The 18,130-nt window shown below is 46.8% G+C and overlaps 1 protein-coding gene across 3 annotated transcripts in view; it reads right to left on the bottom strand.

The window, feature by feature from the left end:
* The window catches only part of ERGIC1 (endoplasmic reticulum-golgi intermediate compartment 1), a 67,528-nt gene that overhangs the window by 6,834 nt on the left and 42,564 nt on the right, over window positions 1–18,130 (bottom strand). For all 3 annotated transcript variants that reach the window (XM_029583328.1, XM_029583327.1, XM_029583329.1), the window contains exons 4-9: window positions 16,880–16,974; window positions 14,967–15,091; window positions 7,606–7,710; window positions 5,331–5,391; window positions 4,431–4,531; window positions 2,320–2,442 (exon numbers count right to left, since the gene is read on the bottom strand). In XM_029583328.1, coding sequence (XP_029439188.1) covers window positions 2,320–2,442; window positions 4,431–4,531; window positions 5,331–5,391; window positions 7,606–7,710; window positions 14,967–15,091; window positions 16,880–16,974 — 610 coding nt within the window. The remainder of the gene's footprint in view (window positions 1–2,319; window positions 2,443–4,430; window positions 4,532–5,330; window positions 5,392–7,605; window positions 7,711–14,966; window positions 15,092–16,879; window positions 16,975–18,130) is intronic.

Below are 18,130 nucleotides of genomic sequence, written 5' to 3' on the forward strand. Positions count from 1 at the left end.
GCCCGCGCTGCTCCTCGCACGGAAGTGGATGCGCAGACTGGCACGGTCTCCTCGTCTCAGCGGCTCCCGCTGGAAGAGCCTGGGAAGCCGCATGGCAGCGGTCAAGACTGGCAGAGCTGGGTAAAGAGGAGGCGAGGCCCTCAGTGCACGGCGGCAGCAGGTGCACCTTCCCCCGCTGACATCTGCTGCGTGGCAAGAGGCCAAAGCTCCTCCTTTAGCCTGGCCGCCTCAACGATGACCTCCCGCCCTCCCACCCATCTGCCACCGAGCAGCTAATCTCCTGCAGGAGCAGGGGCGCCTGCACTGCCACGGGGACGAGAGCCCGCTGGTCGCCCTGGAAACCGCGGTGCAGCGGAGAGAGAAGGGGGTCCTACCAGGAGAGTAATCCGCATGGGCCGAGGCTCTGACCTGCAGCAGCGTCTCACTCAGGCGGAGATGACAGAGCCCTCCCTCCCTGCCTCGGAGGCAGACAAACCACCAGCACCGAGGAGGCTCAGCAAACCGGCCCAGATCAATTTCACGCAAAGGAAAGGGCCTGATCCGTGCTCTGGCAGGTCGGCCTGCCCTCCTTCACATCGGGCCTTGTAGCGTCTTTTGCTGCTGAACAGCAGAACTAATCCATTCCAGGGGTGAAATGCCCTTCTGTGGTTAAGGATCGCAAACTCGCCGAGTCAGCAGCCTGGAAGCCTCCCTGTGTGATGCACACGAACCAAGAGAGGTGCTGAGCTCAAGGAGGTCATTTTCCCCACAGGACCTATGCATGCAACTGGGCTTTTGAAGGTTTCTACAATGTGTGTTTACTTTTACGCCGGTAAGAGAAAGTGGCAGATTCAGACCCCCAATATCTCCCAGGCCCTGTATGTTTGCCACCACCGTGCGGCTCTCTAACCGGGAAATCATCAATGGCTGGATACGGTCACATCACAGAGCTGAGCTCTGCACATACAGGACAGGATGGATGCAAGTCCAGCTGCGGCCCAGGTCGCCACAACGCCGGGGAGAATTCCAGAGGCCTCGCTGGTGGCAATTTCCTTGCTTCTCTGTCAGAAGTTTGGCCACTAACATTTGCTGCCATCAGCACTCAGTCAATAAAGAGACAGAAATGTTGCAATTGTAATCCAAACACATTACGTCAATGTCTGTTTAGACGAAGGCTGTGTACGTGCTGTATACATTTTAAGGTGAGAACGTAGCCAGCAAGGCCTCCGGTTTATCGTGGGCTTTCTGGGAGTTGTAATGCTCCATAGCAGTGCAAGGGAGCCGGGTAATCCGGACTTTAACAGAATGGCTCCAGTACCTGCCAGCCTATGCCATGTGCCCGAGTCTACCTGGTAGAATGAATTTTCAACGGGTACCGAACCAAAAATGCAGGTGCTCATCTGCTCTGTGGTCTGGTTACAAGTCCAATTAACAGACCCTAACATTCGAGCAGGCCAGGCAGCAAGGTCTGCTCCATTTGCCTCAGGTCTCAAACTGATTTGGAGGGATTTTCTGTCCTGATTCAGTGAATTTTGTTTTTTTTTATGACTTTTCAGTGCCGATTATAAAAAGATTGCACTGCTATGCCTAATAGTTCCAAACACTGTATTCAGAAGCCAGAAAGCAGGGGACAAGCACAGAGGCTCCTTGCTCGTGGGGAAGCCAGGGTAAAAATCAGAGCTTACATGGTAGGGAGAAAGGGCCAAGGAGTCTGTCTGCTGTGACGTTAAATGCTTCTGGGGCATAGCACGCTATTAGAAGCCTTCCATTGCGTCCACCCATGGTCCATTTGCCCCTTTCAAAAACTGCTTTCACCTGCTGAAAGGCTTCTACTGCTGACCGGTGATGCCCAGAAGTAATGCAGATACTAAAGCATTGCCTTTGAAATTCTGTGAAGGAGCAAGGCACACGCAGTCTCCCCACCGTGGAGACCACTCAAAGCTGGGCAGGAGGTCCCGTTTAGTCCGATGTCATTGGCCAGCCGGGACCCTGCTTCTCAGATTTTTTCTTTTTACCACAAAGACAGACCACCGAGGCAGCAATCCAAAGTGTCTATCTGCCTCTGATACCTGTATAATAATGTGTGAAAGACAGAAAGCCTTTCATCCCTGCGGTGTTATAAACCTTTTTCAGATCTTCCATAACCCACTAAAAAGCTATCGTGCTGAAACGTATACTACCCCCTCCAGAAGTCGCCATGCAGGCTTTCCCTGATTACCAAGAAGAGCAAACTCTGTATACAAGAAAAGCAGCAGAGACACAAGGCTCTCCACCTCAGTTTAATGCTGCTGCCTCTCTCGGGCTCTTGATTAAATATTTGCTTCTGCACCGGTAACTCACCGTGGTGATGAACCTGTACAAGGGCTGCCGCCTCTCTGTGTACTTGACGGTGATGGGACTCAGGTCGTAGCGAAACCAGATGGCAGGGATAATACGTCCTGTGTGGCTGTAGGCCACATACTCCTTCGGAGGGAACCAAGAAGGGGGAAAAAAAGGGCAGAAACATTAGAGAGGGATGCACGACACATTCTGGAGGCAGCTTCTGTAAAGCCCAGATCTCATCACCTGTCTTTATTTCAGTTGGCAAAGCTCGAGTGGGGTTAGTCAATTAGCAAAGAAACAATCACATACTGCAAAGGGGGATGGACAAGGATGCAACAGGAAATCAATCAATAGTAACTGACAGAACTATATCGGCCCAAATGCTGGACTTGCTCATTTTCTGCAGACTACTTTTGCCTGCGATTTACAGGGTAAGCTCTCTGATGCTGCCCCCACACTATTACCTGCTCTGTGCGAGATTGTGATATTCTAAACAGGAAGAGACATCCCACTGCATCCCTCCCAGTCAGCCTCCTATAAATCAGCCAAAAAGGGGGCAAAACTGAAATCCAGACAGCTGGACAGAGCAGAGCATGGGACCCGTTCACAACTCCCCCTCCCCGATGGCCTTCATTCTGGCCTGACACTGCAGGGTTAAGGTCACAGGGGGCAATGCGACAGTGCCACCGAGTCTGCTGCAGGGCAGGGCCCGAAATGAGCACATTGATTAGAAAAGAAAATATTATTTATATCACTTGTCTGACTGCAATGCAGGACGTGAATCTCAGAGGGTAGAAAAAGCAGCCAAACCGCAACTCCCCCTTCCCCCGCCTGTACTTTCATGGAAGCAGCACATGTACACTTTCAGATATTACATAGTCTCCTTATTAATGAGAACAAGTTCTCAGATTCACAGACAGCAACTGAAACAAGGGGCTGCCATTACATGTCTGAGAAACGCTTTCCACGAGTCCATGTTATGAGCAAGGCTCCTGGCACAGAAAGTCACATTCTATGGGGCTTGCCTGCAGTGCAAAACACACACACGGGAAAAGACGTTTGCATACATTGGATTTTTAAATTAAAGCTGTGTACGCAATCTTCTTTTAATATTATCCCTGATAAGCTGCTGGGGAGCGATGGTTGAAATGTCAGCTCTCTTAGCCAGTCCACATTCACTCACTGTTAAGTACTTTTAACATATATTAAACAATGCATCATTTAATCATCTGGCTCCTTTCAGGGACTGAGGTCCACCAATATCATCATACTTTACTTAATAAAAAAACTCAAAGATATTTGCACCTCATTAAGAGGATCATGATTGGTCTGCATGCCTAGTGTGTCACAGCTAAATCTGCTTAAATTTCCACACAACAAATAAACCTTTTGATTATGAATAAATTTACACTTAAATTTCTCTTGGTTCACGAAAGCTGGTGGCCTTTATTCTAAACCTGAGAAATGCAGCGTTTGGAACTCAGCTGCTTGATGACCGAGTAAACGCCACTGGGGTTGGGCCATATTGTTTAGTTCAGTGCCCATTTCTTGGGAAAACATAAAAGTTTACAACGAAAAAGTCATGAAGCGCTCCACGTGAAGGCACTGTCGCCTATATCTGCTGTGCTTCTTGCAGCCCCGGGCAGCAGAATGAAATCCTGCCCCTTTGGGGATAGACAGAAAGTTCCAGCAAATGTTAGAAAAAAAAAATGCCCTACCCATGGGATTGCATTGCTTTTCACTTGAGGCTTGCCTGGGTTGAAATGCTGCTCCCAGCAGTTTGTCTTCAGCCCATCACAGATCCCAGCAGACTGAAAGATATCCTTCCTGAAGGATTTCCCTATTCTTTTTAGTTAGCGTTAACTGTTTTACAGTCACTGTAACATCAAGAAGGAAAACCTTCGCGCCCCTCCCTGGACTCTGAAGAGAACAGTGGGGAACGAGTTTGAAAGCACGACAAAAATGTATTGCACAGCGATGGGAGCTGTGGAGGAAAAACAGCCAAATCCGCGTGAGCAGTGGCCATTTCTGTGTGTGATAAAGAACACAAATATCCCATTCCCCACAAGCAATGCCTGGAAAAGCCTATTCTTCCCCTTCCCCCCAGGACAGAGGCTGCCGGCACTCACCTTATTGCCTACTGTGTACTGGTAGGAGTAGCGCAGCCTCTCATTCACATCTTCATACACCGTGGGGACAATCTTTAATACATAGTCGTGGGAAGCCAGCGCTGTGCGGACAAAGGGTTCAATTAGTAATGCTAGCTCCCTTCCCCCACCATCCAGTACCAGGCACCTGCTGGCTGGCTGCCTCTCTAGAAAATGGGCTTTAAACTGGTCCAAAAAACGAAGCAAGCAATCCCCGTTCTCTGTACGAATGGGGGCAGCAAGACTATGCGCCTACGTCACTGAAAGTCTTCTCCTGTCCTGTGTCTGTGGTGGGAGGGAGGGAGAGCAGGATCAGAGTGAATCAGGTCCCTAGGATTAGGCGTGAAATGGCCAGGATCAAATCCCCCAGGCTCAGGCAGCCATTTCAGCATGACCATCGCTCATCTCATGCTAGTTTGCATTTTATAGTGCAGCTGCCTAATAACTCTTCTGGTATCCCCTGCAGTTTCTATTTATTTATTAATCTTGCCTGCAAAAGGTGCTGAATCTCTTTCATTCATGCACCGTAAGTCCGCAGCCTCATCTGGAGCAGGTTTATGGTGGGATGTCCCTCTCTGCAACTAAACCATAGTTTAGTTCCCGACTCAGAAGTAACATAGCCCTGCGGAAGAGCAGCGTGCCAGGCCCTGCTCTCACCGTAACACCCGCTGGTTGGCTCAGCAGCGGCCCTGCTCACATTCCTACGTTTGCTCAATCCAGTGACCAAGTCACCGTTGTGTCCTATTGAAAGAGAGGCAGGAAGGATGGAGAGGAACAAGAGAGAGTCCTACGCTGCCGGGTCCCATATCCCTTCACTATCTCTGAGCTAGTAACCACTTTGCTGTCATTTTACCCTCCCAGCAGTAAGAAAAGGGTGCGTACGGTTTGACGAGAGCCGCTCTGCTCCTCCCAATGCGTTGAATGCTCCATGAATATTGTGCACCTGGAAACCAAGAGAGAAAAGTCAGGAAGCACAGATGAGGCGTTTGCTGCTGCACCGCATGCAATGCCCATTCCATGTGCACGTTAAAGTCCCTTCATCAGGCACAGCACTTTGACAATTAATCTGTGTCCTAAAGCTCTGGGAAAAGAGAACCCACCATGTACTACAAGGTGCAAAGAAGGGGCAGAGGCAGTAACTGTGTGAGGCCTATGCCTTTTATAGCATCCTGACTTACTGTAAACCCACTTTACATTTATAATACACCCAAAGGCCGTCTCGGTAAACATATCCTGAGCTTTGCAGCTATTATGCACCAATGCAACCTCAGTTCTTCCAATGTGCCCAGAGCCCTGCCCCACTGAAATAGACTGGAAAGAAAGGAATTCGGACAAAATCTCCTGGGACCAGAAATTCCACTGAAACAGATTCCTACAGCAGGAAGGGATATGCAGCCGCTGCCCCATGAACACACACTGCTTGTGCTCTGCCGCACACACCATAGTAATGCCGTATTATGCGCTGTGCAGAGTCGCCCTCCCTACGCTATGTAAATGCAGGGATATGCAGCCGCTGCCCCATGAACACACACTGCTTGTGCTCTGCTGCAGACACCATAGTAATGCCGTATTATGTGCTGCGCAGAGTCACCCTCCCTACGCTATGTAAGTGCAGGGATATGCAGCCGCTGCCCCATGAACACACACTGCTTGTGCTCTGCCGCACACACCATAGTAATGCCGTATTATGTGCTGCACAGAGTCGCCCTCCCTACGCTATGTAAGTGCAGGGATATGCAGCCGCTGCCCCATGAATACACACTGCTTGTGCCTGCTGCACACACCATAGTAATGCCGTATTATGCGCTGTGCAGAGTCGCCCTCCCTACGCTATGTAAATGCAGGGATAAGCAGCCGCTGCCCCATGAACACACACTGCTTGTGCTCTGCTGCAGACACCATAGTAATGCCGTATTATGTGCTGCACTGAGTCGCCCTCCCTACGCTATGTAAGTGCAGGGATATGGAGCGTCTCATCATTAATTGTGGGACAGCAGGTAGCAGCCGTGCTCTGTACGCGATTGACTGGCTCCCATATTGCTCTGTGGGACAGTTATTGTCCCGCCCTCGGGGTGAGAGAAACCGGTGGCACCAGTTAACCCAGAAGGGTACAGTGGCAGGGGAAATAGAAAAGTATACAAGAACTGAGAGAGAGAGAGAAGGAAAGGGACGGAAACAATATCTGGCTCGTTCCCCATTTCCAGAGATCAGTAACCATTGCGCAGTTGTGGTTGGACCCCGTGGCGCGTCTCAGTCTCCGTTCCATATCCCAGGCATTACTCATGGTGATGGGAAGGATGCTGGCGCCATTCCCAAGTGTGGATCGCTTCTCTATCCGTGTCTAATCTCCCCACTCTCGTCAACAAGGCTAGAAATGGCCTGCTTCACCGATTTTACTGTTCAAAATGTTTTGGTTGGCTGCTCCTTTTCTAATATGAGCTTCTCCCTCTCCCCTCCCCCTTCCTTTATTAAAACCAATACAAAAACTTATCTGACAGCAGCAACAACCCATCATCAGCTAATGCCAGCTCTAGATTATAGACTTCTAGCACCATTGCCTTCAAACAGAGCACTATCTGTCCTTCCAGGCTCCTCCTTGGAAGGCACTGCCAATCTCCAAATCCTTCTGCACAGGTTGGGAAGCTTAAATCAAGGATCTCTTTCATCTCTCGGAGTGAAGTACCCGTTAATGGATTATGAAGGCCTGCACAATCCCGAACCCACGTCCCCTCTGTAGAGCGGCAACCTGCCACGAAATCAGAAACGCTAGAACTTGCCATAAGCTCCATCTCACTCTACCGACACCTACGGAGCTGTGCATCACAAACACCAGCGAGAAAACCTTCTCAGGATCAGTGCCAGTCTGGAACTACCTCCCCCCTTCCACATCAGACCAGCCCCGAGCATGCAGTGAAAGCTGCACGCCACAGTCTGTAAAAGACCATTTGATATGCAGCAGAATGACTCTGTAGCCCTGTGTTTTTATGCCTTATACAGTTAAATCTGATGTATTATCAAATGCATGCATCTCAACGCAGATTCTAACCTACTTTGAGCTCTATAGTTGGAACAGCTTGGGATAAACGATGGTCCCTCAAGGCCCGGCTCTTACCCCTGTTTACAGCAATCAGCAGTGCTTTCTGATTGGGGAACTCACCCACAGCGTATCGCCAAATGACAGTTTGTGGATGATGTGCGTCATGTCAGGGTTCTGAGGCTGCGCGGTGGCACTGTGCGTAGAAACGTGAAAGTTACCAGGAACCTAATGAGGAGGAGAGAGAGAAAAAAAAAGGACACACACATAGCTAAGGCAACCTGGAAAAAAAAAAGTGTTCAGGTGCTGAATTCAATGTAAAAACAACATCAAAAGTACTTCATCCTCAGCTCAGATGCAGACTTCAAACATTTCAACCTGAGGCAGCCTGCAGGAGGAATAGCGATGCTAATAGATCTGTCCAGGGAGAAGGCTTTCGTTTATTTTTTTGAAGCATGCACTTAAGCCATCTCCATTGTGGTTTGTCTGCTGCCATACTCTCAGCTGCTTTCACACCCCTTGCTGGATCTTTCAGACATGAGGCGACTCAGTAGTGCACTACCAGACGGAGAACAGGCCAATGCAATACCGTGTGCTGCAGCCAGCGCACAGCCGAACACGCGATTGGACGCGTGTCGATAACCCCCGGTCCAAAGCGAGTCGCTATTAACGCTCCGCACATGTAAAGCACATGCAGATGAGACTATTAACTAATCCCCGAGCCTGGCGTAGAAGGTCTGCTGCGCTCAACGGCGCATTGTGAAGAGCCAAAATTCCTGCTTTCCGTGATCTCGCCTACTGGTATTGTCACAATACTAAATAGGAGAGACCATTAAAAAATAAATAATAATCATTTCTGGGCATCTAACATACGGGGTCCAGGCTGTGTCTGTTGAGGTGGTAGCAGGAGAAACGGACGCTTGTATTGAGTGTCCGTTTCCTAACCGCTGACAGCCAGGTTTCTTAGGCACCCGATGCTGAGGAAGCGCTAGGGATGCACAATTTCCTCCTTTTTATCATGGCACTTCATTTTAATATAAAAATCAGGCATCCAGAAGAGGTGGATCAGCGCGCGTCAACAAAGCGGGTGCTCAGATCATGAGCGTCCATTTATACATGCGCCAACACTGCATGGGCGGTGCAAATCACTATTTTACAGATGCAGGGGAAGGCTCTTCAGCCTGAGGGGGATAGGACAGAGGTTTATGAAACCACGCGTGCTGTGGAACAGTTATGCACTCTTTCCAATACGCGTAGCTATGAGCTCCGCCTCTGAGATTGTTGATGCTCAGACTCTTGACATCCACATGATGTTCCTGTAACCTGGGACTCGTCACCTTCTACAGCCGCATTTCCCGTTGTGCTGCACCTCCGGGCTCTCTTCTCTTGCACCTTCAGCTGCCTCGATTCAAAGTCTGGATATTTCTACGCCAACGACATTCAGATTCTCACTACTTGTGATTTTGAATCTATTTCTCTTACTAAGTTTAATAACTGTCTCCGAGACTAAGAGGTTCTCCAGAAGTTTCAACTCCGTTTCCTTTCCCTATTAAGTCTGCTCAAATCAGAAATGTTACTACTACTTTGGGCAGTTATTTCGCCAATCATATTTCACATTTATTACAGAGTTCATATTTGGTTTTGCGTTTTATTCATCATCATAAAACTTTTTTTGATTCTTTGGATCTTAAGACTAACTCATCCACTCGTTTTATCTTCTCTTGACTACTGTAACACCCTTTTTCATAGTTTAACATTAGTCAAGTGATGGTATAGAATACTGCAGCCAAACTCATTTTTGGAAAAAAAAGGATGTTTGACTTTCTAGCTTGATCGTTCCTTACAAACTGGGCCAGTTACTGTGCACTTCTCAACAGGAATTGCTTGTTTTTACTGTTTCCTAGATACAGTATATTAGGTTAGAAAGTTCTAGAGAAATACATTTTTCTTATCTTGCATCTTGTCTTTGGAATTCTTTGCCTTTGTATATGCGTCTAGAGAAGAATTATTTCAAATTCAGGAAAACTCTGAAGACTTTTCTTTTTCTGTAAGCTTTTCCATCCAGTGAACTGTTTTATGTTTTAGTCAGTTCATTTGATGATTGTTATTTGAGTTTAAGTGTTTTAAACCACTTATGTTTCATTACTATTTTGTTCTTAATTTAGAGGGATTGTGATTTATGATTTACTTCTTTTTTTTAATGCATTTTATAATTTTTACTTTCTGGTTTCATTTGTTTTGCATTATTAGTTATTGTATTTTTTGTTTAATTTAGCGTTGCTTGAAATGTTCACTTGATTATGTTTTATTGTACATTACTTAGGTTACAATTGTAAGACAGATGATCAATCAAGTTTGTAGAAATAAATAAAACACTAAATACTAGGACTCGAGGACACTCCATGAATGTAACCGGTAGCAGATTTAAAACAAATTTTCAGTCAATGCATAATTAAGTTTTGTAATTTGTTGCTGGAAGGTATGCTCAAGGTCAATAATAGAGCAGAGCTGAAATTGGGTTTGGACAAGTTTCTGCAGGACAGGTACATTAATTATTATTTAGTAGGGAATCACCATCTCCTCCTTCTGGGAGCAAACAAGAATTGGACTTTCCTATTAAGATCTGCCAGGTACTTCCTAGTGATATGGACTGGATGCTGTTGGAGACAGGACGTGGGACTCAATGGACTGCTAGTCTGTCTGTCCCATTGTGTTTTTATGAGCCGTGGTCAGGACTGCTGTTTTAATTGTTTTTAGGGAAGGCATTCCCGGAGGCATGTTTAGGGTGAGGGAGGAAAACACAAACCTAGATTGGATTTTTAATCTACATATTTAAAAAAAAAAAAAAAAGTTACCCACAAAACAAATTGGTGCAGAGGCTGCAGATACTTGACTTTGCACCTAGGCAGAAAGTTTGAGATTTTCTCCTTTCTTGCACTATTAATGCGCTGTGATGGGGACCTTGCTTCTGACCCCGACATAATTAGTATGGTACAAGGACAGAATGACTCTCTGGGACGGGCTGTCGTCAGGGCTGCTCTGCACCAATATCCCAGCAGACTGGTATGGACACGCCCAGTAGCCACCAACAGCATTCAGGCTTCTCCTTACTGCTTAAATCTGAAAGCAATATTAAAATAAATCAATCAAACGCAAGCCCTCTTTTGGGGAGTGGGGAGGAGATGTCTCTTCTCAAGCGAAGCTCAGCGTTTCAATCAAGAATGACACTTGCAGAGAAAGTGTGCGGGACCAGGGGCTTCCCAAACCTGTCCTGTGACCCCAGAGCTAGTCGAGTTTTTACAATATCCACAACGAATATGCACAAGATACATTTGCATACATTGGAGAAAAAGCATAAGCAAAATGCGTCTCGTGCATATTCACCGTGGATATCCTGAATAGCTGACCGGCTGTGGGGGTCGGCAGGACAGGTTTGGGCAGCCCTGTGCTAGAGGGGGACACGGAGCCACATTAATAGTAGAAAACGTCTCTTTTAGCTCAACACATAGCCCCCTCAGTGCCTCTCCCTTTGGTGCAGGAGCTTCAGCCTCCTTGAATAAATCCCTGTACCTGTGCATGTAAGGAGGGGCCGTGTTAAGCTCCTGCCTGCATTCACGAAAACACAAAACCAGAACTAAAACGTCCAGAGACAGAATCTAAAATCAGCCTTCGTTGCTCCTCCTGTGCCCACACACACACACACACGTTCCTCACGCCTGCAAGCAAACCATCTCAGCTGACATATCTCCTGCCAGGGCAGCCTCAGGGTCCCAGTCACCATGGCAATGTGAAAGAGCCGGAGCACGGGGCCAACGTCACTGCTGGGTGATGCCATTATCCAAAAGCTGCTCCGGGTGTACTTAACAAGCCGAGCTCTAAAATCTGTTTAGTGCTGCTGTTTGAGTCGCACCAGTCTGCTCCCCTCTGTGACGACAGCTTTTTCCCTGCATGCATCCTGCTGAGGGGTTTTTCAGTGAGAGGGAGAGAGAGCACGAGCGAGTGTGAACGTCAAACTTTGTGGCAGCAGACAGGAGACACTGCCAGGCTCCGGGGCAGGACGGCACTACAGAGCCTTGTAGTTTTTGCAGGTGAACCTCAGATGGAAGAGAAAGCGAAGAGCACTGCCAGACCCCCAGGGGAAGGGGGTGGCCTGAAGGTAGCAAAGGCTAAGAAGCAGCCTGGCACATGCTTGGAAGACGAGGGTGTCTGTCATAGTATTACCGGGCTGCGGCCTTGAGATTGCAAACGATGCATCAAGGAGCAGAGGGGTGAGGATAGTTGCAGTGTAGCCCGGTGCTAGCAGACCGGGGCCTCAGATCAGAAGGGACCGATATGAGGGTCTAGAGGGGTAAAGGCAGGTGAATAGGCTGCACCGTGGCAGATCATTAGCAGGCTGGAACTGCATGATGAAACCCTACACACCGATGAGCTCCGATCAAGGCAATATTGGAAGGCTTTCAGCATGTGATCAAAGGTCGCGTTGTGTACGCACGGTCAGTGCAACAACATGCGAAGGCTGCGTCCTTACCTAGCACCCAAGGTGCTGCAAGGCCAATGTAACACAATGTAAAAAATAAAAACCACATAGCCCAGCAGTGTGAATATGAGCCTCTGTCTGCCACCCAAATCAATGCATCGACTTGACCCTCCCATCCGCTGTGGCAGGACATTACAGTTTATAATCAAGGAAGCTTAATCCATACTTATTGGCAAACATTTTTTTTCTCTAGAATAATAATAATTTAAAAAAAAAAACAAAACAAGCCACTCAAAATGGATGACTGCTCCCATAAAACAACTTGAACCTACACAGACATGGACGGCAGTTAGCTGTTACATACATCCCGACACCTGGATAAACTAGGAAAGCAATAGCTGTGTCTCTCTTAAGTAAGAGCGGTTAAGCGGACAGGAATATGTAGCCTGTGGGCTACTCCCTAAGGGGCAAATGCAGGTGCCACCCTTGTTTTGCCATTAATGTACCACATCAGACAGTCACAACAGGAGCATTACACAGCATATTATCAGGCTCCGGACGCGTTATGCACCCCATAGACAAACACCCCAGATCTGGCCTCAGATGGGAACGGCTGGAATTCCAGCTATGCGAAGTATTTCCAGAACCTTCCTGCTCACCAATTAGACCTCTATGAATTTGGGAACCAGAAGAGTGGCAATACACTTTCAACTTGTAGAGCTGCATTTCAATAGAGCAGCGTAAAAAGGTGGCTCAGTTATGGATTATAATTATATAATCTGTACATAGGACAGGCATTATGATATGGGGCTATGCATAATTTGATGCGTCATTTTAGGGCTGGTATCCACCTACAGGCACAACCATAGCACAAAATCAGGGCACTGCGATAAGGAAGAGAAACTAATGAAAGCCAGCATTTTTTTTAGGCATTAATCTCTACAGAGGACACAACTTTCGAGACCAGAGAACTCTTGTCCTCCAGGGGTAATTCCTGTTCGGCATGAGAGCCTTTTATGCAAATAAATAGCAATACACCCAGGGAAACTGGCCACCAGAACTGCCCTGCCTCGATCCACTTCACCTTACGTGGGGGCTGTAGCCACAGCTAGGGGAGGAGCTCCAGGGGGCATGTACCCTGCACAGATTGTATTTTTAGAGTATGCATGTTATTTTCCATAAAACATTTACACACACAATGTGCAGGATCTTTGTGCTTGGGCATACTTTCCCTTTGACATTTGATATAGTATCCACAGATACTGGCTTGGCACAAAAACAGAGTCTGTAAATTATCCCCTCAACTCAGTCTGCTGCAATACCCCCAATAACCTCCTTTAAATATACATTTGTTGAGTCCCCAACCATTAATGCAGAGGACTCTGTACTCTATGTTTAACTGGAAAAGTTTGCTCTTTAACAAAATTGTTAACTTTGCTATTATATGTATTCAAATAAAACACTGATCTGAGACATAATATTTGCATGCTGGGTTAGACCAAAGGTCCATCAAGCCCGGTATCCTGTTTCCAACAGTGGTCAACCCAGATCACAGGTACTTGGCAGGATCCCAGGGGGTAGAGAGATTCCAAGAATAAGCAGTGGATTTCTGCAACGCTACCTTAATAATAGTTTAAGGACTTTACCTCCAAGAATTTGTCCAAACATTTTTTTTTTTTAAATGCAGCTACACTAATAGTTTTCATCACGTCCTCTGGCAATGAATTGCCGAGCTTAGTTATGCATTGAGTGAAAAAAAATATTTTCTCTTATTAGTTTTAAATCTATTGCCCAGTAATTTCATTGTGCGTCCCCTGGACTTTGTACTCTTTTAAAGAGTAAACAGATTAACATTTATTTATTCCACTCCATTCATTTTATAGACCTCTCTCATATTCCCCCTCAGCCGTGCCTTCTCCAAGCTGAAGAATCCTAACCTCTTTAGCCTTTCCTCATAGGGGATTTGTTCCATCTCCTTTTCTAATTCTGCTATATCTTTTCTTGTGACCAGAACTGCACATAATACTTAAGATGAGGTTGCACCATGGATTGATACAGAGGCTTTATGATATTCTCTCTCGTTTTCTCCTTTCCTTTCCTAATAATCCCCAGCATTCTGTTTGCTTTCTTGGCGGCTGCTGCTGCTGCACACGGAGCAGAAGATTTCAACGCATCATCAACAATGATGCCTAGATCCTTTTCTTAAGTGATGACTCCTAATGTGGAGCCTTGCATAATTTGGGTTACTCTTTGGCCACATTAAATTTAATTTTCCATTTGCATGCCCAGTCTCCCAGATTTGCAGGGTCCTCTTGTAATTTCTTACAATCCTCCTGTGAATTATTAACTTTGAATAATTTTCTCAATCCACAACAGGACACTGCCCCCTATCCCATGACTTTTTAATTTCCTAAGAAGTCTCTCATGAGAAACTTTGTCAAATGCTTTCTGGAAATCCAGATCACTTTATCAACTCACTCACCTTTATCCACATATTTATTTATGTCCTCAAAAAAAATGCTGCAATTTGTGAGGCAAGATTTCCCTTGGCTTTGTCCCATTAAACTATGCCTATCTATATGTTCAGCAATTTTGTTCTTTTAAACTGTGCCATGCAAAACAGTAGAAACAGATGTCAGTCTCACTGGTTTGTAGTTTCCAGGATCACCCCTTGATCCCTTTTCAAAAACTGGCGTTACATTGGCAACTCTCCAGTCTTCAGGAACCATAGATGATTTTAAGGATAGGTTAGAAATCATCATCAGGTCCGCAATTTCATTTCTCAGTTCTTTCAGCACTCTGGGATGTATACCATCTGGCCCAGGTGATTTGCTACTCTTTATTTTGTCAATTTGCCCTAGTACATCTTCCAGGGACACTGAGATTTGATTCAGTTCTGCTGAATCTTCACCTGATGCGCCGAGGCCTAAATCTAAGTGAAATCAGTTTCACTGGGGGAGAGTGAGTCCCATGTGCAGCTGGAAGAGAGGTCGTGGGCTGCTTTTACCTTGTTTATACTGAACCGTCCCTCAAACCTGCAGCCTTCCCCGTCACGGAGAGGAATTTTCATGGAGTTATCAATGTGCCCGACTTCGTGTCTCCCCATCTCATCTTGGATGTCCAGTCCCACCACTACATGGAAGAGAGAGAGAGGTTACCAATCATATACTGTCCTGTCCTAGAAGCACATCCAGTAGAGCCCTGTCTTAGCACTATGGTCATCGATGACAGTTAGACCTGGGTACAATTGGATAAACATTTCATCAAAGAGCAGAACAATCAGAGTTTAACTCAAGGGGGTAAGGACAGACCTGCCACACTAGTGCCTTTTTCTTTTTTTTTAAGGCGATTTGATCCTACAAGTTCTGCAATCACTCTACAGAATAAAAGACAACACTAACGCCACGAGAACAGAGGTGTCTTATACAGTATAAGCTGTGCGGCATCTTGGATGAACCGAATAGTGTGCGCCTTTGATTTAGTTAGTAAGCAAAAGTGCCATCCTGACATCAGCTGCTGTTGTGGAATTGGTTATTCCAACGTACACAAATGACATGCCAGATACAATAGGCAATACATCCGCTTTGTCCACACAAAACTGGCTATCAGCGTTCCTCCTCCTGCACCTGAAGACCCATTCCTTAAACCTCCAACAGCAAACCGCCCACTCAGTCTCCTTCCCCTCCTCCCCAAATTCCTGCTCACACCACCCCAATATCATTCTCTCCACCCAGCACACTACTAATTCTAGCTTCCCCCTAACATCTCCCTCTCATTTTCTCCCCTTTTCCACCTGTTGTACCTCTGATGTCTAAGCCCATCCCTGTAAACATTAGGGCTCTGGCCGTGCCGAGAACAGAATGCAACGAGCACGGGAGGTAAAAGTCATCCCATTCCACACTCACAGGCCTCATGCATGGAAGCCAGAGAGGGCAGGGCCAAGGCTAACTCTGTCCCCATCTCACTGCCTTCTTTCCAGAATACAGGTTAAGCCCTGATGCTTGCAGCAGCAGTAGTGGCAGGCTGCTAGGGAACGAAATCAGATGACTGTGGTGAAGTGTGCCGGGGGGAGAGGGAATGGGACTGGAGAATTAGGCAGAAGCAAGACTGGTCAGGAACCTTGCCACCCCAGGCAAGGGGTGGCAAGGTAGCTGTGTATACAGCTAGGCCTGCTGATAGTCTAACAGGGCCAAAGTATGACAAGAGATGACAGCTGCGGTGTGACTGACTGATGGGGTTATATTGATGCCAGACCATGCTGTAACAGCCAAATAACAGCACAAATTCACTGTCTTTAAATCATAGGTAATGCAGCTATTCTATGAATGCAATGCGGTACAATAAACCAACCAGTGTCAGTAAAAAAAAAAAGACATTAAAAGTAAGATGGCAGAGTGTGCAACAGAGTCAGACTGAAGGACAAATCCCAGCACACGTCATAAGTTCCTGGTAGAGTTTATTATTTCCATAAAGTAAAATCAGTTTTGGCTGAACTCTGGACATGATCCAGTGCTTACGCGGTGTAACCAGAGCACAAGTCAAGGCTGCAGACATACATTAACCCATTATGAACATCTGTCTGCAGAGTCCACAGGAAGCTCAGAGGCGAAGCAATCTGCTGGAGTAATCACAGAAGAAACCCTTTCCTCAAACTGAAGACCACCTCTCGAGAAAGGTTGGAAGTTCCTGAGCAAAGGAAATTTGGATGCACCACTGGAGTAGCAGCTGTAGCCACTGAAGGCCGTAGCTCTGGGTACAGCTACATTTGTCCCCTTAACCCTCAGTAGGCTGCAGCAGGACTAGCCCTATGTAGGGATGGCTTAAATACCCACGACTGGATACAACAGCTAGTAAAAATGAGGCCTTGCAAGAGAAGATAAAGTGCAAGAAGACAGACACGACTTGATAGGAGATACTCACGGTCACAGTGTAAGTTCGGTAAACTGATGTTTAGACTCACATCTATTTTACCTCCGCTGTCCTTGTCTGGGTCATCTACATATAATTCGTTAACTCTGAAATACAAGAGAATTATTTGTCACTAATAAGCAGGTTATATGCCCGTTATCCCCTGCATCAGCACCCTGAGTGAGCCCGAACCCGTGAGATCATGAAGCCAAAGGCAGGGGTGGGCCCGGCGAGTACCTGGATGGGAGACGACCAGGCGCTGCAAACTGCAAGCACAAAGCACTGCACTGTCCTGCCAAGAACGTCACACAGTCACGTGGTGGGGCCAGGACTGCCTGAAGTCTGTGAAAAACAGACAAGGCACTTCCCACCATCACCCCTGTTACTTACTAACGGTGCTCTGGCTGCCCGGTTAAGGTAAAATAAAGCACAAATATTTATCTATGTAATGGAACTCAAACTCTGCTCCATGACGACACACAACAAGCTCTGCTCATGTGAACAGGAAACAGAAAAAAGCTACAGGTACCGACTTTTTCTTTTTACCACAATAGTTTACCAAAAACAAGAGTGGTTTTAAGAACACTGCGCTTGCATTGTTCAGACCTGCAGTCACTGCCAAGGACACCAGATGCCCGGGTTGCACTGGATGGCTTTATGAGCCTGACGTCACGCTCACCTGCCCTGGCTCTGTAGCAGGCCAGCTTTACCTAATCTGTTGGGAAATGACATTTTAGAAGGTACCAGGTCCTACCGTTCTCACACAGACTTTACTGTTCAGTAATTTCCCACAGTCACCGTCAGGCTTGCTCTCCAGCACCTTTGCTGCTAGGGTATTGCAGCCATCTACCTACCTTCTCAATCACACTGTCTCGAGCCTGCCTCCCTACGTCATACCATGACCCCGTGTCCCTGAATTTCTCTCTGGTAAAGAGCACATTCTTGCATTTCACTGAAGCCTATCCTCCCCATCTCTTATTTCCAATAAGTACATGTTGCGTGTCGGGCCTTGCACCAATCTAGTAGGCTCTCTCTGAACTACTTCCATCCTCTCAAAGCCCTTAACAAAGGTTTGACTTCCAGAACAGAAACCCAAGTGGAGCCTCACTAGTGATCTAAGCAAGGGCAATGTCATTCTCTGCTATTGCAACCAAGCATACAGTTGGCTTCTCTCGTCCTTTATTACTGTGCCTGGTTATCTTTAATTTTAAAAAGTCATAAGATTTCTCCTACTTTGCTTTCCTGGTTAATAGTTCTTGCCCT

The sequence above is a fragment of the Rhinatrema bivittatum genome, chromosome 18, assembly GCF_901001135.1.
Source record: "Rhinatrema bivittatum chromosome 18, aRhiBiv1.1, whole genome shotgun sequence".
Classification (NCBI taxonomy): domain Eukaryota; kingdom Metazoa; phylum Chordata; class Amphibia; order Gymnophiona; family Rhinatrematidae; genus Rhinatrema; species Rhinatrema bivittatum.